The sequence below is a fragment of the Chinchilla lanigera genome, unplaced genomic scaffold (genome assembly GCF_000276665.1).
Source record: "Chinchilla lanigera isolate Chin_1 unplaced genomic scaffold, ChiLan1.0 scaffold00034, whole genome shotgun sequence".
NCBI classification, from domain to species: domain Eukaryota; kingdom Metazoa; phylum Chordata; class Mammalia; order Rodentia; family Chinchillidae; genus Chinchilla; species Chinchilla lanigera.
This window is the reverse complement of record NW_004955435.1, coordinates 12,430,597-12,453,625: the sequence shown is the minus strand read 5'-3', so window position 1 is coordinate 12,453,625 and position 23,029 is coordinate 12,430,597. Positions and strand designations below refer to the sequence as shown.

General features: G+C 38.0%; 1 protein-coding gene across 6 annotated transcripts in view; it reads left to right on the top strand.

Moving 5' to 3' along the window:
- Wdr47 (WD repeat domain 47) overlaps nucleotides 1-23,029 on the top strand; it is a 64,920-nt gene that overhangs the window by 26,258 nt on the left and 15,633 nt on the right. For 4 of the 6 annotated variants that reach the window (XM_013516535.1, XM_005388841.2, XM_013516533.1 and 1 more), the window contains 5 exons: nucleotides 2,679-2,805; nucleotides 9,691-9,869; nucleotides 13,996-14,250; nucleotides 17,529-17,604; nucleotides 20,145-20,302. In XM_013516535.1, coding sequence (XP_013371989.1) covers nucleotides 2,679-2,805; nucleotides 9,691-9,869; nucleotides 13,996-14,250; nucleotides 17,529-17,604; nucleotides 20,145-20,302 — 795 coding nt within the window. The remainder of the gene's footprint in view (nucleotides 1-2,678; nucleotides 2,806-9,690; nucleotides 9,870-13,995; nucleotides 14,251-17,528; nucleotides 17,605-20,144; nucleotides 20,303-23,029) is intronic. The other 2 variants (XM_013516534.1, XM_013516532.1) reach the window with 1 other exon arrangement.

Sequence of the window (23,029 nt, the reverse complement as noted above, 5' to 3'; positions counted from 1 at the left end):
AGCCCCTCATTTATCTTTCTTTAGTGGTGTGTGTGCGTGTATTACTGAGTATTGAGCCATGGAATGCTGAGCTGGTTCCCTAGCCTCCCCCTCAACGTCTCTCTCAGTCTGCCCCCCTCTTTAATTTTGAGACAGGGTCTCAGTGTTGTTGAATTGCTCATGCTGGCCTCAAACTTGTGATCCTCCTGCCTGAGTAGCTGGGATTGCAGTATTTGCCACTGTGTCTGGCTTAGTGATTCTTTATGTATATAAACTATGTGTTAAAACCACTTCTCAAAGTTTTTTTTTTCCTCAAACCTAGTATGAAATAATCTCCTGAGCAGCAGTTATTTATTTCTTGGGTTAGGAAACTCTCTAGCTTGCTTTCTCTAAAAACTCTCTGGAATATACAGATGGTTTTTATACCTCAGAGTTGGTACTATTGCTAGAGTCCTAGGGCAGAGGGAGGCCTGACTTCAGGGAGTTCCAAAAAATCAGGTCTGAGCCTGGCATGGTAGTGCATGTCTGTAATCCCGGCTCTTGGGAGGCTGAGACAGGAGTTTGAGGCCAATCTGGGCTGCATAGTGAGTTCAAGACCACCCCTGGGTTCAGTAACAAGATCCTGTCTCAATACAAAACAAATCACATCAGATATGACCAGTCACCTGAAAGATCAAATGGGGGAAAAAAGTAATGGTGAAAACAGGAAAGGAACTTACACAATACTCTTAGAGGTGTATTGGGAAGACGGCAGGATGCAGTGGAGATGTCGAAGCATCTGCAGCCCTGTCTTCAACAGCTAACAAGTGGATTAAAGAGGGAAGCGGGGTATAATTAATCAGTCTTGGTCAGACTGGTCTGATTGATGGTTATCTCAGTTCTGATTCTGCAAGGCTCTAGGAAAGTCTTATCTCTTAAAGGGGCAATTTGGTTTTCACGAGATGATTACTCCTACTTGGGAAGGCAGTCTCAGTTCCTGTCATGGGGTGATTTACCTGCAAGGCTTGCCATTCCCAGCAGGTTAGGGTAATGACTGCAGACTTTTAGGCACCACTCAGGTATCTGGAGATAGCCATACAGTCAGTCAGTTCACAATCTGTTGGTATGTCCTTTAAGTTTTGAAAATACCTGAGTTACTTTTATCTTGGTGCCTTGTCCCTGAAGGAGGAAGAGCTTGTAGTTTTATATGAACACTGCTTAAGTGATTAACATGCCTATGTATTGAGTTGAGCAGAGTTTAAGGTAATAAAGAAGGCAGATGCATAAAGAAGGCAGAGATACCAATACCATGAAGTAATAGTATTGACTACAGTAAATTTATTTCTTGAAAGAGCATAAAAACTAACCCTTTTATATTACATAGGATATTTAGAGACATTCTTCATAGAGAAAGGAACACTGGACCTAGTTTCTGTTTACTTAGAGCAAATGATCTTTTGTTACAGTACAAGAAATAGAGGATGAATATAAGAAAGTATTTTCTGTTAAGTTATTGTGATAATGTAGAGAAAGGAGTTGTAATGCTTTCTTCAATATTCTTTAAAGAGAGAGGGGGCTGTTCGTAGGATCAGTTAAGTGAGGACTTCCTAAAGGCTAATCTGTATAATCACATGGTATATTTAACATTTTCAGATGAAGTTAATTTTAAAAACTTCTGAGCAGAGTAATTATGAAAAGTACAAATTATTAATGTTTTAGAAGATTAGGAACAACCTGACATAAGATTGCAAACTTATGTCATTAAAATAATTTATACATTAAAATATTGGGAAGATATATGGTTTGTTTTTATGTTAAGAGTACATAGACCAAAGAAAGGTTTTTAATAGTCTAAAAAAATTTAAGATTGTATAGATTATATTAGACAGAAAAATTAATATTTGTATAAAAAATTCACAGGTTTATTTCATGAAGAAAATGTAGGCCTTAAAGCATGCAGCCTATCCAGCTGATAGATGAGGTTAAGTCACAGAGAGTGTGGCTTTCCCTAGGCCACACAACTGATTTTACACTGGAGACTGTGGTTCTCCTGAGTAAGAACTTCAGGCTCCTCCATGAAATGCATATTTCAGCTGGGTACATTGGCATGTGCCTGTGATCCCAGTCTTGGGAGGCTCAGGCAGAACGATCCCTTGAATTCTGTGCTAGACTGGGTAACACAGCAAGACCTTGACTAAAAAATTCCTTACAAGGACACACCATTTTTTACAACCAGTTTTTGATTGTGGCACAATGCCTATAATCCCAGTACTCAGGAGACAGAGGCAGTAGGATCACAAGTTTGAGGGCAGCCTAGGCTTTATAATAAGTTCAAGGCCAGCCATAATAGAATCCGGTCTCAAAAAAGAAACAAACCAGAAAGCCGGGCATGGTGGCACACAGCTGTAATCCCAGCACTTGGGAGGCTGAGGCAAAAGGATTGCTGCGAGTTTGAGGCCAGCCTGGACTACATAGTGAGTTCAAAGCTAGCCTGAGCTGTATAGTGAAACCCTGTCTCAAAAAGACCAAAAAAGAAAAAAAAAGAAAAAGGAAAAAAAACCATTTTTTGTAGTTAAGGGAAGAAAGGAAAATTTAAAAATCTGTGTTAAGCAGTTGATAAACACTTAGGTTAAATATTTATTGTTTTAGAATTGAAATTTCTCTTAACTAAAATGCCTTTTTTTTTAATCCCACCTGCGTTTTGTGCAATTTGCTGGAAGAAGTGATACACCTGTCGAGGCACAGCGGCCCATCAGCAGTGAAGTCCTGGGCCAGAGCACAGTTTCAGAAAAAGAGCCGGCAAGTGGAGCACAGAATCCAGGATCAGCTAAGCAAGAAAAAAATGAGGTAATATTTGCCATATCTGGTATCTTTTAGAGTTATTTTCTTTGTAAAAAGTGACAGGGTTTTTTTAAAGAGGAGAGTTTTAATTTGATTTGGCTCATGAAAATAATAGTATTTGGTATATAGACTTTTAAAATAATTTTGTGATAGTTGAGAGTAAGAGAGACTATCTAAGCTTATTAATTATTGGCATATTTTTTTTCTCCCTAAAGAATATATGATGTATTTAGTTGTTATTGTGTATTTTTTAACATTTTTAACAGGTGAATTAATTAAAAATGTAAAATACCACAGTTTATACAACGAAGCTCAAATAATTGAATGTACTTTAAGTGTGGAAAATTTGCATTTTAAACCACACACTCATATTTTACTAATTAGATTTAATGAACAAAAAATTAGATATTTACAATATTGAATTATATTTTTAAATAAATCTAGGGTTCCAAATTGTTGTGCCACTTTGATATTTTTGAAAGGAAATTGTATTGTGAAAGGATATTGTATTATAAAGTAGGATGTGAGTTTTACATAATATTCCACTTAGAAGAGGCTTTCTCTCTTTTAAACCTGTGGCAATTTTTTTTTTTTTTTGGTTTTTCTCCGGTACTGGGAACTGAACTCACGACCTTGCGCTTGCCAGGCAGGCCCTTTGCCGCTGAGCTAAATCCCCAGCCCCACCTGTGGCAATTTTAACCTGATAATATACTACTTAACTACATTTAAAGAAACATGATCTAAACATTCATAGTATGTTATATCTTCACTCCAGACCTCATGTTCTCAAGACAAAACACCTTTAAGGAAGAGGGAGAAAAAAGGTATCTTTATGTGTCATAGTGTGAAAATTGGAATACTGAATCAATAGAGCTGAGATATATTGTTCATGTCCTGTGCTTTCTGAATATTAACTCTTTAGTCTTGGAACTAGCCTTAACGGTTATCCCTCCTTCCACGCTCATCAATTTGGACTGTATTGGGTATCAGGTATTATTATTATTTTATTTTTTTGGCAGGATCTCATTATATAGTCTAGGCTCACATCAAACCTGTATTCCTCTTGCCTCAGCCTTAGCAGTGCCAGGATTACAGGCACCTCTGCACCTGGCAGTTGTAGTTCTTCTTACACATATCAAAGCTCATTGTGAACAGTGAGTTCTGGCTTGCAAAAGACCATTTATTTTTTGCACTTGTCTGTAAGTTTTAGTTCACAACTTAGACAAAAACAAACACATGTGCTGCTTAGAAGAGATTGATAAATGGTTTTAATAATTTGAATAATTTAATTTTCAGCTAAATCTTAAAGGAATTAAGAAAATTATTACTAAAATTACATATAGAAGCTGGGTGTGGTGGTGCATGCCTGTAATCCCAGCAATTGGGAGGCTGAGGCAGGAGGATCGTTGCGAGTTGGAGACCAGCTTGGGCTATAAAGTGAGTTCAAGGCCAGCCTGAACTGCATAGTGAGACCTTGTCTCAAAAAGACAATCAATCAATCAGTCAAATCAATCAGTCAATCAATCAATAAGAAAGAATTGCATATAGATATGTATCAAACAGTAGAGCCCCAGAATATGATGTAAACATTGACAGAATTGAGAAGACAAATAGACACTTCTGAAGTAAGAGTTAGAGACTTCAGTGTCCTACTTATAGTAATAGATAAGAACTTCAAGTTGAAGATAAATGAAGGTATAGAGGACTCAAACAGTACTATAAATTAGCTAGGTGAACGGACATTCCACCCACAGTGCGTATAGAACATCATTTAGGGTAGACCATTTATTAGGGCATAAAACAAATCTCAATACATCTTTTTAATTTTTAAGGAGAATTGTAAAAAAAGAAGAATAGCAAAATGCCAACAACATACACAAAAACAAAACTAAGAATGTTATAGGGTTTCAGAACAAAATGATAAGGATGAGCAGTGGTTGTTAAGTTACGTATTTTTATCTTCATTGAAGTTGGTCAGATTACCAGATGTAAGAACGCAAGATTAATTAAACCATTGAAGAGAATAAAAAATAAAAAAAATTATAAATGATACAGAGTTTCACCAAACAGGATGTTAGGAATTCAACAATGGTTGTTATATTGCATGTTGTTGTCTTCAAATTAGTTGTTCAGAAATCATAATAAAGTGTCGTTGCTGACCACAGTGGAATGAAGCTGGAAATTAACAAAAGGAAAACTGGAAATCCACAAATTTGTGTATTTTCTATATTTTCTATATAATGTCATTAGTGAATAGATATGACAGACTTAGCTAATGAGTTGCAAAAATCACATGGGAAATTGGAAAGCAGACTGAAAATGAGAACATACCACATCAGAATTTATAGGATTTAGTGAAGGAAGTGCCTGAAGGAAATTCGTAGACATAAATGTAGAAGAGGTGGAGTAGGTGATGGAGTGCTTGTGTAGCATGCACAAGACCCTGTGCTCAGACTTGAGTACTGCAAAAACAAATAACAACAACAACAAAACACCCAAAAAGCAACAAAGTTATTTGACTGGTGAAGATGGTGGCTTCTGTGGTGAGTCCAGCTGTTGAGACAATGAGCTGGTGTGAGATTTTTTTTTTTTTTTTTTTTGTGGTACTGGGAATCAAACTCATGACCTTGCACTTGCCAGGCAGGTGCTTATGCCGCTGAGCTGTATCCCCGGCGCTGGTGTGAGATTTACATCCACTTACAGCACTGCTTACCTAGCAGCCAGAGCATCAGGGCTATGTTGGCTCGAAGAAGATAAACCTGGGCTTCCTCATTCTAGTTTGTGATTGCTCTAGGCTTGCTGTGCATTCAGCCAAGAGAAGAATGCCTCTTTGAACAGCTTACATGCTGGTCATGTATCTGGAGCCCTTGAGGATGTGCCGAGTGGTAAAACCTGAAGTATCTACTGTGGATTATGAGCAAAAGCCTCAGAGTTTAGGCCCTGCTGGACTGAGTACAATGTGGCAAAATGTGTTTTTCCACTTCTTATAAAGCTTGTGCTGTAAAAATAGAATGAAATGGTTAAACCAATAATCTAAATCTATGACTTGAATTAGAAAAAGACAAGTTGAGCAGGGGCTGTAGCTCAGTGGTAGAGTGCTTACTTAGCATGCGTAAGGCTTACTTAGTTCAGTTCCCAGCACTGCAAGAAAGATTTAAAACCAGTCTTCAAACTCTTCTAGTGGTTGTGGTGGTGCATGCCTGTAATCCCAGCACTCAGGAGGCTGAGGCAGGAGGATCACTGCGAGTTTGAGGCCAGCCTGGACTATATAATGAGTTCATGGCCAACCGGTAACTACATAGTGAGTCTGTCTCAAAACAAGTAAAACTAAACTAAACTAAACAAAAAAAACCTCTTCCAAAAAGTAGAAGAGGAAGAGCTACATGTGGTAGTGCATGTCTATAATCCGTCACTCAGAAGGACAAAGGCAGGAGGATTGTGAATGCAAGGCCAACCTGAACTACTTAATTCCAGGCCAGCCTGGACTACATAGCAAAACTATTTATTTATTTATTTTTTTTTTTTTGGTTTTTCTCCGGTACCGGGAACCGAACTCACGACCTTGCGCTTGCCAGCCAGGCGCTTTGCCGCTGAGCTAAATCCCCAGCCCCCTAGCAAAACTATTTAAAAAAAAAAAAAGAGGGAATACTTCCTAACACATGCTGTGACATCATTACCTTGGTACAAATGCGCGATAAAGACGTCACAAGAAAACCACAAATATTTTTAGTGGATATAAAAGAAATGAATCTTTAAATACTAGCAAGACAAATTCAACTGCATATTAAAAGAATTAAACAATGTGACCAAGTGGGATTTATTCTAGAATGCAAAGGTGGTTCAACAGAGGAAATCAGTGTGATATGTGACACTAACAGCATGGAAGAAAAAAAATCACACGATCATCTTGATGCATTGACAGAATCTAATATCTTCTCATGATAAAAATTTTCAGAGGGCTGGGGATTTAGCTCAGTGGCATAGTGCCTGCCTGGCAAGCGCGATGTCATGAGTTCGATTCCTGGTACTGGGAAAAAATTTATTTATTTATTTATTTATTTATTTCCAGAAAACTAGGAATAAAGGAGAACTTCTCATTACAGTAAGTGGTGCCATCCATGGTGGTACACACCTGTAGTCGCAGCATTTGAGAGGCTGAGGCAGGAGAATTGTGTTTGCCTGCATAGCAAGTTTGAGAATGTGCTAGAAGCATAGTGAAACCTTGTCTCAAAAAAGAAATGGTTAAGGGCCTTTATGAAATATCCATAGCTGACATACTCAGTGGGAAAAGATGGAGGGCTTTCCTTTAAAGCAGGAGCAAAGACAATAATGCTACCTTTCCCCACTGCCATTGAACATTTCCTGGAAGTTCTAGCTACAGTAATTGGACGCTAAAAAGAAATAAAAGACATCCAAATCTGAAAAGAGATAAAACTAGCTCTATTCACAGGTGACATGATCCCTAATATAGAAAATCCTAAATAGAATTCACAAGAAAGCTACTAGGGCTAATAAATTCAACAGATTGCAGAGTAGAAGATCAACAGACAAAAATCACCCATATTTCTTTTTATTTTTTATGCTAGGCAAGTGCTCTGCTTGGATTTATATACATTTTTTATCTCCATATGTACCTATTATAGGCTAGGAGTACAATAGCTACTTATTAGCTTATAGCCATACAATAGCTACTTATTAGGTGTGATGACACATGCCTATAATCCCATCACTCAGAAGCCTGAGGCGGGAGGATTGTTGTGAGTTCGAGACAGCTTGGGCTACAAAGTGAGCTCAAGGCCAGCCTGAACTGCATAGCAAGACCCTGTCTCAAAAAGACAATAGCTCTTATTGAATAAATGGTTATATCTCAATGCTTACAATTTCATTCCATGTTTAAGAAAGTCAAGAAATGAAGTACCTTGTTCAAAAGCTCTGGTCACATTTTCAGTAAATTCTTTCCGTTTAGCTGAAAGAGAAAACCATTATCTGAGTTTTCCCATTTAAACAGATATACAGTATGAAGCAGATAATACCTTGTGATCATGCTGCTTTAAATACTGTAAGGCAGGGACCTTGGATTCAAAGTTAAGACTTTTTCACCTTTGTCTTTGCAGATACCATGACATTAGCTACTATTTAATGCAAAATTGACTGACCCTAGTCATACTGTTTCTCTACTCATGAAAGATCTGAGAGTCAATCACTATGGCTTATAAAATGCCTAAAGAATAATTTAAGAAAAACTGGGGCATGGCAAAGGCTGCTATAGTTTGGACAAGTGTGCCCCAGAGGCATATACAGTGAGGTATTATTCAGCCATAAAATGAAGTTCTGATGCATGCTAGAGTATGGATGAATCTTGAAACCCTCATGCTACATTAAATAAGCAGCTACAAAAGGACCAATATTGTATGATGCCACATATATGAAATACCTAGAAGAGGCAAATTGACAGAAATAACATAGACTAGATTAGAGATTACCGGGGGCTGAGACAAAGAGAAAATGGGGAGATACTGCTTAATCGTTACAGTTTCTGTTTGGGATGATGAAAAAGTTTTGAATATGGTGCTTTTTATGCAACATTGTGAGTGTAGTTAATGCCACTGAACTGTTAACTTAAAATGGCTAACATGACAGCTTTTATGTAACATTTTTCTGTAAAGAAAACTCAGGTACATAGGGATAATTTTATCTGAGTTATTGCTATAGCTTATGATCAAGAAGGTTTTTTGTTTTTTTTTTCAGTATGGGAGATTGAACCAAGAGCATTCACACTCAGCTGCACATCCAGCCCTTTTTTATTATTTTGACAAGGTCTTGCTAAATTGCTGAGTTGCTCAGAATGGGCTAAAATTTGCTATCTTTTGTCTCAGCCTCTCAGACTGCAGGATTATAGGTGTGTGCAACCATGCCTGGCCAAGAAGGAGATTTGTTTTCCAGAGAAGCAAAACAGTTTCATCTTTAGGTAGTTGTGCAGGACTCTTGGTTAAACTTACTATGAGTGTTTGTCAATTTTAGAGATTATTGATTTTTTTTCAGGGTAATCCCAACGAAATATGACTAGACTTTGGCTTCATGGGGGGGGGTCTTTCCTTGCCAATATTGGCAATATTCACTATATCTCAGTCCTGAAAGTTTGAGTGCTGTATAGTTCTTTTAGAATGATTTCATACAGGGGCTGGGGATTTAGCTCAGCGGTACAGCGCCTGCCTGGCAAGCACAAGGTTCTGGTACTGGAAGAAAAATGAAACAAACAAATAGAATGATTTCATACAAACATTGAGACTGCTAAATTTAATGCTCACTTATGAGAGAACATTTGAAATCTTTAAAAAAAAATTTTTTCTGGTTCTTCCCCCAAATAAAAATGACCATGAAAAGTAAATATTTTAAATTGATTCAGGACATCAAAACAGCTATGACAGCACAATTAAAGATACTCATGGCCAGGCGGTGGTGGCACACGCCTGTAATCCCAGCACTCAGGAGGCTGAGGCAGGAGGATCGTTGTGAGTTCGAGACCAGCCTGGGCTACAAAGTGAGCTCAAGGGCAGCCTGAACTGCATAGTGAGACTGTGTCTCAAAAAGACCAAAAAAAAAAAAAAGATACTCATGAAAGAAGACTTCCAAAGCAGCTTTAGAAAGTGGCAAGAATGATGTGAAAAGTGTGCCAAAGTGAGGAAGATTAATGGCAGTGTGTCTTTTACTGTAATAAAATTTTTAAAAATTTAAACATTCACTGTCTTTTTTTATCATACCTTGTATTGTTTTGTAATTGTTAAATTTATCTAATTGTATATTTTATTCAGCAGTTTTAAGAAGGTACTGCAGAGCAAAGACACACACTCGGTTTATTTAAATGTATTGTTTTCTTCTAATATTTTTAAGCTTCGAGATTCCACTGAACAATTTCAAGAATATTATAGGCAAAGATTACGTTATCAACAGCATTTAGAACAGAAGGAGCAGCAGCGACAGATATACCAACAGATGTTGCTTGAAGGAGGGGTGAATCAGGAGGATGGCCTTGATCAGCAGCAGAATCTTACTGAGCAGTTCCTTAACAGGTTGGTCTTCTAGTTGCTTTTTTAAATGAAAAGAATAATTTTAAAGCTATTTAAAGAATTTAATATCTGCAACTTCCCTTGTCCTTTGAAATTTTCAGGCTTAAGTGTAATATGGAATTTACATGTTTTCCTGTGATAGAATACTGAGTATCTAGTTTTTTCCTTCCGCCCTAAGCAAATAGAGCAAAAGAGTGGTAGTATATTCCACAGGCTGGAACTGAACTGCCAGGGGGATCCAGATCTGACCGACAGTATTTAAGGACATAGGGCAGTGATGGCAAACTTTTTAGAGCTTTGTTTTGCGGGGAGGGAGCTGCTGGGAATTGAACTCAGGACCTTGTGCACACCAGGCCGGCGCTGCACCACCAAACTATATCCCCAGCCTTTTTTTTTGCCTGTCTTTTTGAAACAGGGTTTCACTATGCAGTTCAGGTTGACCTTGAACTCACTTTGTAGTCCAGGATGGCCTTGAACTCAGGCAGTGTAGTCTAGGATGGCCTTGAGCTTGAGGCAATCCTCCTGCTTCAGCCTCCTAAGTACTGAGGTTATAGGTGTGCACCACCACGCCCAGCTGCCCTTTTAGAGCTTTCAGTGATGACAAACAGCCTGCTGCGATGTGTGCCATAGGTTCGTCACCACTGACCTAGGGGAAGCTTCTCTTTCCTCATGTACTTCACAAGGTTGCCATAAGGGTTAAATGGTTAATCTATGTAAAGGCTTAGAATGGTACCTGGCACATTTTAAGTACTATATTGGTAGCTGATATTTCTGTAATTATTATAAGTACTTAAATCTACAGATTCAGCCAAGCATAGTGGTGTGTTTCTATATTCCCAACTACTTGGCAGGCTGAGCCTGGAGGATCACTTGAACTCAGGAGTCAGGCCAGCCTGGGCAACACAGTGAGACCCTATTTTAAAAAACAAAAACAATACCAGCAGCAACAAAAGAAAAACCCCTAAGGGATTCTTATAATTTTTACCCAAGCAGTATGAACTATAATATTTTTAATTGTAGGAGGAATATACCTTTTTTAAAAAAGTCAGTAAACCAGGCTCAGGATGTAGCTCAGTGGTAAAGTGCTTGCCTAACATGCACAAGGCCCTGAGTTCAATCCCCAGTACCGAAAAAAGGGGAAAAAAAGTCAATAAACCGAGATAACTATATCTTTATTTCAATGAGCAAGTGTTGTTGGAAGGTTAAATGAGTTAATATATGTAACAGTACTGCCAGGCGTCGTGCTGGGCGTCGTGCCGGGCATCATGCCGCACGCCTGTAAGCCCAGCACTCAGGAGGCTGAGGCAGGAAGATCATAGCGAGTTTGAGGCCAGTCTGTGCTATAAAATGAGCTCAAGGCCAGCCTGAACTACGTAGCAAGACCGTCTCAAAAAGACAAAGAAAAAAAAAAAGGACTTAGAGCAGTTTCTAGCACATAGTAAATACGGTATAAATTTTGGCCCCTTGATTATGATTAGGCAACTGCAGTGGTGACTCAGGTTTTCAGTTGCTTCAGTAACATTAGATGTAATCTGCTTGACACTCTGTTGTTCAAGTCAGTGAGCCTGCTCCTGTTTTCACACTTTCACCAAAGACTGTTTATAGTGATCTCCAGAGTTAAGTAGGCTAAGTGCAGCTGGCACACACCTGAAATCCCACCTTCTAAGAAGGCTGAGGTAGGAGCTTTGCGCCAAGTTTGAGGCCATCCTGGACAATAGTGAAGCCTTTCTGCAAGTAGAAAGGGCTGGGGGTATAATTCAATGTGAAATCCTGGATTTAACCCTCAGTACTATAGGAAAGGAAAGAAAAACGAGTCTAAGCCTCTAAATACTCAGGTATCGTTTTGTTACCTATTCAGATCAAGTCAGTAGCTTGTCAGAGTTACATTCCTCTGATGAATTGCTGCTTTTGGTCTTTGATGTCTTCTTCATATCCATTGTATTCAAGGGTGCAGTTTGAGTTTCCAGTCAGTTTGTTTTTTTCAGTGAAAGAAATTACACAACAGTGAATTAAGAGAAGGAGATGGCAAGGTTCTGTGATTCCAGTAGCTGTAGAGATGTGCTTCCTCAAAATAAGTCAGACTATTCAAGGGTTATCCTTTCTTTGAAGATAATCACAAATAGTCAAATAATGTAGGTTCAGTTTAAAGCAAGTAGCTTGTTTCCTACTTTTTCCTTCTCTCATCTTCCCCTCTCCTCCTTCCTTCTTTTCTTATTCAGTCTATCTCTCTCAATCCCCCCTCCTCCTGTTCTTTCTCAGTACTAGGGCTTGAATCCAGGACCGCATGCTTGCCACTGAGCTATCTTTAGCCTTTTTTTTTTTTTTTTTTTTTTGCCTTTTTGAGACAAGGTCTCACTATGCAGTTCAGGCTGACTGTGAGCTCACTTTGTAGCCCAGGCTGGTCTCGAACTCGCAACAATCCTCCTGCCTCAGCCTCCTGAGTTCTGGGATTACAGGCGTGAGCCACCATGCCTGGCTAGTTCTTTTCGTTTCTTACTATGTTATCCAAACTGACCTCAGACTCCTGGGTTTAAGTGATCTTCCTGCCTCAGCATCCCAAGTAGCTAGGACTACACATATACACTGCACTGGGCACATAATAGGATTTTTATTAACAGTACTTTACTGTTACTTTATATTTCTATATTTTTTGTTTTTAATATTATAACTGACATCACTGATTTGGTACTTAATATAGATATATTCAGCCCTTTCTCATCATGTCCAACTTTAAGAGTCAAAATGATGTGCTAGCATTTTAAGGACATTTTACACTTAATTCAATATTTCCCAAATTTATTTGACATCAGGCCCCTTTTTGTGGGGATATTTCACAGGATTAATGTTTCATAGAACACAATTTGGGAAATACTGCCTAATTAAAAAGTATAACTGATAACCATCTAGCAATGGCCAATACCTTTAATAATATTGACTGCTTTGTAGAATCTTTTTAAAAACCTTATATGTCTATACATGTGCTATTTAATGTAAGAAAATTAGAAAATACAGTGAACCACAGTACATTTTAATAATCGCTTTTCTCATTTTGGTCCTCTCTCATATTCCTGGAAGCTCCAGGAAGTGACACTGGTTCCGTTTTAGGTCTAAACCTTTTGTTTTATTTGGACAAGGTCTTACCATTTCTGGGCTGACCTTGAACGGGGACACCCTTCCGCTTCAGCCTCCCTAGTGCTGGAATTACAGGCGTGGTCCACCATGTCCAGTTTCTAGGATTAAATTTTAAGAAAGGCTGGCAACTTTTTTATGCTTTTCATAACCCTGAGCCCAAAATAAGGGGCAAGCCACATTGACGGAGAGGCCAGAGGAGAAAACCCTTGATCTTGTTTTCTTACCAGTTTTATCTCCCTACTAAATTGCATACTGGCAAATCATGGTTATCGGATGAAGGAGTGAGTACATGACAATGTGTAAGTGAATTACAGGGATGCTGCTTGACTTTTGTCCCATTGTGGCCTGCTAAGGTCATCCGTCTCCTATTGACATGATGTTACTACAGGTAGATGGAATGAAATAGCTTGTTTTGCTTGTGAAAATTTTTGATAGTGGTAATATTATTTGACCATATTTGGTAATTAAGATTTTTTTGTTTTTGAACCCAGGGCTTCATGCATGCTAAGCACAGTGGTGTACCACTGAGATATACCTCTTATCATACCAAATTAAGTTTTAAATTGAAAATTAAACTGAAATTATACTGGGGAAGAATTTTTTTTTCTGTTTTTACGATCTAAAAAATGCTTTAAAAAGGCTATTATAGTTGGGCATGGTGGGGCATGCCTAAAATCCCAGCTCATAGGAAGCTCAAACAGGAGGCTCGACACAAGTTGGAGGTCATCCTTGGCTACATAGCAAGTTCAAGGCCAGCCTGGACTACGTAGCGAGACCCTGTCTCAAATAAACAAACAAAAAAGGCTATTATATTTATCTCCTATACTGTCGTACTGTGGGAAAATTTAGACCTTTTGGTATCTTGGTTATGTTTTAAATTACACAAGTTTACCATAGTTTATATAGTATCTATATATTTATTTTTTTCAAACTTTTATGTTCAGTATATTAGCAGTGTCATTTTCATTTTAAATTTCTTGTATTCTTAATTTTATAGGTCCATTCAAAAACTTGGTGAATTAAATATGGGAATGGATACCCTTGGTAATGAGGTATCGGTGCTCAACCAGCAATGTAACGGAAGCAAAGGCAATGGATCTAATAATTCTTCTCTGACTAGTTTTGCTACACCACCCCAAGACACCAGTCAGAGGTTAACACATGATGCATCAAATATTCACACAAGCACTCCTACTAACCCTGGATCAACAAATCACATTCCTTTTCTTGAGTCACCTTCTAGAAGCCAAATGTAAGTGCTCAACCTTTTAAAACCTGAAAATGTTAGCTTCTTACTAAATAAATAGAAACAGAATTGAGCTTCTCTTTTGGTCATTATAAAGAAAAGTATTTAGAGCTCACTACCTCCCAATGCTTTTTCTAAACTTCCTTCGTTTATCTATATTTTATTCTACCAACTTGTGAGTCTTATTATAGTCATATTTTCCTTTTTTCTTTCTGCTTCCTTACCACCACCAAAGCAATTCTTTAAGCAATTTTATAAGCCAGACATCCTGAATTTTTAGAGTTTACCTTCTTGAATTTTTTTTTTTTTCTTGCCACTGGCATCTTTCAACAATCTTAAAACTCACAGACTTTCAGGGCACTGGACTATGTTTTATAACGTGGTAGAGTGATAGCAGGAGAGTAATACTGGCAGCTCTGACAGTTCCAACAATTGAAGACTTCGCATGTTTTCACTAGCTAGAAAATTTTTATCTTGCTATCATTAGTAATTTATGCAATGTAAAAAGTTAAGGAGCATTTTCTTCTATTGTTAACATAAAGCTCTTTTCACAGTGGTTTATTTAAAAAATATATAACTGGCTTTTAGCACTTGGATGTTCATAGGAATTAGCCTTTAAATTAATATCAAACTACTTTTACTTCAGAACATAATGTTTCTTTAATATTGTCTTCATTATAGTTTACATAATACTTTTTTTTTTAATTGTCTTTCTGAAATGAGGTCTCACTATGCAGTTCAGGCTGGGCTTGAACTCACTTTGTAGAACAGGCTGGCCTCAAACTCAAAGGCGATCCTACTGCCTCAGCCCCAGCTACTGAGATTACAGGTGTGTGCCACCACACCTGGCCATATAATACTTGTGATTACTCCCAGACTAGAATTCAATTTTTTTTTTTTTTGAGACAGGGTCTCACTGTATACTTCAGTCTGCCCCTGAACTCACTAAGTATCCCAAGGTGACCTTGAACTTAAGGCAGTCCTCCTGCCTCAGCCTCCCAGGTGCTCGGATTACAGGCATGGGCCACCAAGTCTGGCTAGAATTTAAATTTTAAATATACAATGTAATATACATACATGATTTTAAAAGACAAATAGTACTTACAAGACAATCACCTACCCAACTTTGTCCATTTTTAAAATTTCCTATGAGATATTCTCAGCCCATTTGTGTATGTTTCTTTGGCTGTATATTTTTACATTTCTGAATAACATGCTTCTATTGCCACTTCTATTATCCTGTGACTGACTCCCTGTCATCTCTTTACCTGCATTATACTTCATTTACCTGTTTTTGCATGTGTATGCATATTTTTTTGTTTAAGTCAGTATTCAGCGATAATGTTACTGTGGCCTTGTGACTATTTACAACTAGGGCATACAGTGTAATATGACTGTATTTCCTTCTCATACAATTTCTTATTATATCAAGTTGCCCTAATTTGGTATGCACACATGCTTCATTTTCTTAGTATCTATTTCTAAACTCTGCAAATACTTTGACAAAAGTATAAAATCATAAAACTTCTCATTGTAGTAAAAAAAAAATCCAGTAATTTCTTCATTTCATTTTTTTCCTCTTGGGAGAAATCTCTCCAGGATCACTCTTGCTTCACTTTATATTCATTGCTTCTAGGCCATTTCATACAGGCCTGGAGAATCCTGGAACTTTCCTCACCATCTTTTTCTGGGATTTTGTTTTGTTTCTTCTCTGTGTTGGAGCCTGTTTTTAGGATCTCATGTAGTTTACTGAAAAGGGATATATCAGAGGTAAAGTCTGAGACCTTGCTGTCTGAAAATGTGTTCATTGTATTTCACACTTGATTTGTTAGTACAGAATCGTAGAATCCAAATTGTCCCTCAGTATTTGAAAAGGCAGGATCTCACAGTCTCAGTGTTTTTGTTTTGGTTTTTTTGTGGTAGTGAGATCAAACCCAGGATTTCACACACACTCGGTAAGTGGTCTACCACTGAGCCACATCCCTACTAACTCCCTTTTTGGAGACATGGTCTCACTAAATTGCTCAGGCTTCAGTGTTTTCTTTAAGTGGTCTGATGCTATTTTAATTCTTAATCCTTTGAGGCCTGTTGCTTTTTCTGTTCTGGAATTTTTCAAGTCCTTTTTCCTGATGTTTATATGAAATATATCATGAGAAAGTAATCTATTTTCTTTCTTTCTACTGAATACTTCATAGACTTTTTAAAGGTGGAAATGTAAGTTTTGAGGAATTGAAAGTATTATTTAGCTATTTCCTCATCTTCATTTTCAGTTGATTTTTTTTCTGCCATCATATTTAATTTTCATTTTCTAAGAACTCTTATTCTCTAGGTTTTTTTTTTTTAGATTTTCTTTTTAAAAATAGTTTATGCTCTTATTTCCAGGATTCATTTTTTCCTCATGTCTGTAAGGATAATTATATTTTTGTAGCTTTATTTCCTGAATTGCTTTTCTTCTGACTTTTTTTTGTTTGTTGGTTTTTTAGTTTTAATCTGTAGCTTTTATTTAGGAGGTTTTCCTCCAGTGTCTGGAAATTTTAGTCTGTCTAAATGAGTAAGACATTAAAAAAAGAGAGAAGCTGGGTGTGGTGGTGCACACCTATAATCTTAGCACTCAGGAGGTTGAGGCGGGAGGATCACCTTGAGTCCAGGTCCAGCCTTGACTACATAGTTTAAGATTGGTCTGAACTATATGAACTTACTAGAAGAAAGATCGACACATAGGTGGATCTGTCTCCTTTTGGCCTCACAAAAGTCAAGATGATTGAGTGGAAATACTGTTTTGCTAAGAAATCTTCAGCTGTCAGTTTGCTAGTTTTTCTCTTGGGTCAGATAATTTTCCTCAATAGCAATCTCCAGGGTCCAGCTTGCAGTAGCTAACAGTTAAGCACTGCATATGGGATGCTGGAGCCAAGCAAAAGAGGAGCATTTGACTTCTCACTGTAAAATGTGTGGATTTAATCTTCTTTCCAGAATGGCTTTTCACTTCCTCCTTACAACTGTCCGTGGTATCACTGAATCTAGGACCTCTTAAGTGTTTCCAAAAAGTAGCTTTGAATGGAGTCAGCGAGAATCCTTTGCTAAAAGGAAAACTGAAGATTGAAGGAGCCAGGTGTGGTGGCACACATCTGTAATCCCAGCCCTTGGGAGGCTGACACTGCGAGTTTGAGGCCAGCCTGGGCTCCATAGTGAGACACTGTCTTTTAAAAAAAAAATTGAAGGGTTACATTAATTTAGTTTCATCTTGCTATTCATACTAAACTTTATTTGAATTTCTGTTCCTGCAGCTCTGTAGAACATTCAGTCCCTAAGCCATCTCTTGGAGATTCTTCAGGGAGTCTTTCACGGTCAAGGGGGGAAGAGGTAATACTTGGCGAAACAGTGTCTACTGTTTAAATGTACACTTGTAAATGTTGTCCAGGAATTCTCAATTCATAAACCATTTTTAGGGAAGGTCATTATTTTTGTTTTTGGGTTTTTTTTTTCCCCCCCCCAATACCGGGAATCGAACTCAGGACCTTGTGCTTGCCAGGCAGGCACTGTACCGCTGAGCTAAATCCCCAGCCCCAAGGTCATTATTTTTGATATTGGTATTTACCTCAGAGTAGAGCTCTCACTGGACTAAATGCTTTAGGAAGTGCTTCAGATTCATGGCCCAGCACTGAGTGGCCACCTTAACTGGGGTTCTGTACTGTTTTCTGCACTTTGAGGTTTCTTCAGGTATCTATGTTGGGCTTCTCATCAGTATATCTGTGCTTTGCTTTGGAACTAGATATCTTTTCCTGGTATCTTATTTTTTCTAAATTTAACCCCATAAACAAAGTTTTTTTTTTTTTTTCTAGATGCTTATAGTGATCAAATGGGTAACATAAATGAAGTCAGTCATTTTCATAAGTGCATAAGAATATTTGTCCCTTGCACAAAGAAATGTGTAACCCCAGTGTTTGTAGTCTTTTGATTTTAAGAAAAGCTAGTGAGATTTCCATGTGAAATTTCCTATTTTATAAATGGCTACATGGGGCCAGGGATATAGTTCAACAGCACAAGTGCCTGCTTGGCAAGCCCAAGGTCCTAAGTTCGATTCCTGGTACCAAAAAAATAAAATAAACGGTTACAAATTTTTTTTTTTTTTTTTTTTGGTTTTTCTCTGGTACCGGGAACCGAACTCACGACTTTGCGCTTGCCAGGCAGGCACTTTTAGCCACTGAGCTAAATCCCCAGCCCCCTGAATTTTTAAAAATTTGTAACACTTGAGAATGGCAAATAAAATCAATTTGTGTGGCTTTTGCTGTACAGAAACCTTTCGTAATTATTAATGTGCTGTAGGCCATACAGTCACTTCTCTGCCTTGCTCTTATCTTCTCCGTGCTGTTCACGTCTTTCTATATGGATTGGTAGAAAATGTAGGATTTCTAGCCAAATAAATGTGTATGAATACCAGACTTCAGTTACAGAAGAAAAACAGCCTGACAGCAGTTTTGCCCTCCACTCTCCCAGTGAGGATGTATTGCATGGATACATAAACACTGAGGTAGAGCCAGGCATGGTGCTGCGTGCCTGTATTCTCAGCACTTTAGCAGCCTAGGACAGAAGGATCACACACTTGAGGGCAGCTTGATTTACTTAGACCTTCTCAGAATAAAAAAGGGCTGGGGATGTAGCTCAGTGCAGAGGCCGTAGGTTCAATCCCCAGGACCACAAAACAGAACAACAGTAAGAAAACACAGATGCTGGGCCGGGGTGTAGCTCAGGGGCACAGGCGCCTGCCGGGCAAGCGAAAGGTCCTGAGTTCAATTCCTGGTACCAAAAAAAAAAAAACAATAAAACACAAATGCTACAAGCTGTGTAATGAGAGACATAGTCTTTTCATTGATACAGTTATTATGGTCCTATCCTCTTGGGATACAACCAGAACGGAAGTGGTTTTCCTTTGTGTGTGCACTTGACATTTATACTTCCCGCAGACAGGATTTGGTTGAGGGTGTTAACCACAGCCCGTCGGGAATTTGCTATTCCAGGTCCAGTCAGTCATGGTCAAGATCGCAGTATTCTTTCCAGTGACACCCATAGCAGGAGTTGCCCAAGTTTTCATACAGAACTGTTTCAGCTTGCCTGTTCAGAAGAGAGCTGTGAACAGATGGTTCAAAATAAACACGAAACTCAAAATGGTCTGACTAAAACCACTTTGATAGTTTTAGAGGAGCATTGTATAATTTCAGTTTGAAATATGAAAGTATTCACTGCTGGAGATAACAGTAAACTTCCTTTTTTAACCTTAAGTGGTTGACTAGTCCTTTCTTCTTTTCTTTTTTCCTTTCTCTTTCCCTTCCTTCTTTCTTTCTTTCCTTTCTTTTCTTTATTTAATGCAGAAGTCCCACATTGTTGCTCAGAGTGGTGTCAGATATCTTCCTGCCTCAGCCTACAGCTTCATAGCTCAGCCTCATTCTCTTCTAAATATAAATGATGCTCTGTTGTTTTTGTTAGAACATTTATATGGGAACTGTTTTTTCCCCTTAAAGGGAATTTAATAAGGGAATGCATGTTTAATCTTACATTTTGTTTTAATTAAGAAAAACTTGAATATTTATAAACTCTCTGATTTTGGTTTAGCAGTGATTAACAAGACACAGAAACATTAGGGTTAGTTTAGATTTGTTACCTAAAATATTACAGGTAATGGGGCCAGGGATATAGCTCAGGGACACAAGCACCTGCCCAGCAAGCACAAAGTCCTGAGTTCAAGTCCCCATACCAAAAAAACCACTAAAATATATTATAGGTAATAAACGCAACATGATCAAACAGGAATAATACAGTTAAAATGAATTTAAAATGGGATAAAAATGAATGCTTTTAAATTCCTTTTTTTCATAGAATGACTTTTATATTCATTCTTCCCATAGGATGACAAATCAAAAAAGCAGTTTGTTTGTATTAATACCCTGGAAGACACACAAGCTGTTAGAGCAGTGGCTTTTCATCCAGGTGGTAGTTTATATGCTGTTGGTTCAAATTCAAAAACTCTGCGAGTGTGTGCCTATCCAGAAGTAATTGATCCAAGGTAAGAGTAGACGGTTTGTATTGCCATTCTTGCCTTAGTTTTAGAATTGGCCTTTTTTGGAATTGCCATTTAGTTGTATTTCAGTTCTTCCTTCCTTTAAGCTTTATTTTTTATTTGCAATGCTTAGGAAATATACTTAAGTCATCAATTTTATGATTTTTACCCATAAAATTTTTAAATTAAAGATTTAGTACTTAAGTATTCCTTATTTCTATGACTTTATATTTTGTTTTTCAAATCTCATATTCCAGTTCAGTTGTCTAAGATAAAAACAAAGTTTTTATCTATGCTTACAAAACATGATTATAAAACATTTCTAATAATAGCTTCGGAGGACTATATGAAACTGGTGATATTTGACCATTTCAGACCTACAAAAATTAAAATTTCATTTGATTAACATAGCTGATTTAGGGGCTGGGGATTTAGCTCAGCGGCAAAGCGCCTGCCTGGCAAGCGCAAGGTCGTGAGTTCGGTTCCTGGTACCAGAGAAAAACCAAGAAAAACCAAAAAAAAAAAAAAAACAACATAGCTGATTTAACTTCCTTGTTTTAACAGGTTATGAGATTGGGAAATGAGGCATACATCTTTAAAGACATACCATTAAAAATAAGCTGAGCATGGTGGTGCACGCCTGTAATCCCAGAGTTTGGGAGGTTGACGCAGGACTAGCACAAGTTCCAGGCCAGTCTGGATTACACAGACCACATAAAAAGACATGTTTATTATTACTAATAACTCAGTGGTAGAATGCTTGCCTAGCATGCACAGCAAAAAAAATTGTTTATTTATTTATTTACAATAAAAGGCTAAGGATGTAGCTTAGTGATAGAGCAGTTGCCTAGCATGCACAAGGCCCTGAGGGAGGGGAAGAAAAAAGATCCATGTGCTATTTGGTAGCTTTTGTGATGAGTGAAGTGAATGGCACAAAAGGAATAGTTTTCAGACCAGTAGACAACACACAAAAAAGCTATAAACTTGAAGAGTTTTAGCCGGGCGTGGTGGTGCACGCCTATAATCCCAGCACTTGGGAGGCTGAGGCAGGAGGATTGTCACCAGTTCGAGACCAGCCTGAGCCACAAAGTGAGCTCGAGACCAGCCTGAGCCACAGAGTGAGCTCAAGACCAGCCTGAACTGCATAGCGAGACCCTGCCTCAAAAAGACAAAATAAAGAAGAGTTATAAAAAGTGCCACATGTCACAGTACATTTTGGCCTTTTTAAAAAATAACTACTCTTAAGACATTACCTAGTTTAGGGAACAGACAAATAGAATTTTTCATCTATTTGCACTTTTTTTTTTTTTTTTTAGCTGTCTCTATGTCTGAAACCAGTAATTTTGACTTTTAGACTAAGGTTAGACTAAGCTAGTATTTAAAGATTGGAAAAGGAATAATAGGGCCTGTTAGGTCATAATGTTATTAGTGCTCATTGTGTATTAAGTAGAAATACATGGGAGAGAAAAGGCAGAATTTTAGATCAGAGAGTGGAAAATAGCAGTAATAATAAAGACAGAGGCAAAACTTATATGTGTAGCATTAACCTGACTTTTAAGTTAGCCATTTCTCAACCTTTTACTTCTTTTGCTGGTACAGGTTAATGCTACACATACAAGTGGAAAAACTGACTTTTATAAAGATGCATTTATTTGGCAAGTATTTGGAGAACTCCATTGTGCTAGGTTTTAGGGTTAGTTGTACACAAACGTGTTTATTGACTTCATAGAATTTCTGGTTTAGTGGGGAAAATGCAGGTTATGCCAGTAATAAATATGTTCTGTAAATTAGGGATGGGTTCCCCAGGGTACAAACTGGAAATCAGAGAAAGGGCTCTTTGACAAAAAGGCATCAGTAAAGCTGAGAGATGAGGAAGAGTAGAACCTACCCAGGCAGAGAGGAGGGAAAAGAGAATAATAGAGAACATGAACATGAGATGAGAAGGAGCTAGGCATTTGTGTGTGTGTGTGTGTGTGTGTGTGTGTGTGTGTGTGTGTGTGTGTATGTTTTCTTGGAGTTTGAATCCAGGGCCTTTGCTTTGAGCTACATTTCCGACCCCTCAGGTCTGGTGATATAGTTCAGTGGCTCAATGCCTTCCTGGCAAGTGCAGGATCCTGAGTTTGATTCCCAGTACAGAAAAAAAAAACTAACAAAATCCAACCCCTCTTTCCCTCTTTCCCTGGAGCTACATCCCCAGCCTTTTAAAAAATTTTTTTGAGAAATTTAAACTTTATTATTTTGCTAAGTGGCCCAGAATGGGCTTGGATTTGTGACCCTCCTGTCTTAGCCTCCCTGAGTGCTGCAATTACAGGCATGTGCCACCACACCTAGCTAAAAGTTTGGCTTTTTGAGAAACTGAAAACATTAGATTGGTTGGAATATGGTGAATTGGAGTGTGATAAGGCCATAGAGATCCACAGGGACTGGAGAGCTTTTCTGGCAGTCTTGGATTTTAGGCTGAAGGTAGTGGGAAGCTGCCAAAAGTGCAGAGTGGGTGGTGTGACCCCTAAGTATATTTTGAGAAGATCACTCTGGCTGTAGATGGATGGCAATAAAAGCAAATGCTGGGAAAAAGGTAGGAGGGTGTTTCGGTTGATGGCTGGTATGATGGTACTGGAAATAGAACAGAATGGATTGTAAAATAAAAGGTAAGTAAGACTTGGTGAATTGGCTGTACAGCTGAAAAAAGAAACTTTATCTGATCTGTTCTCTAGATCAATACTAAACACTTTG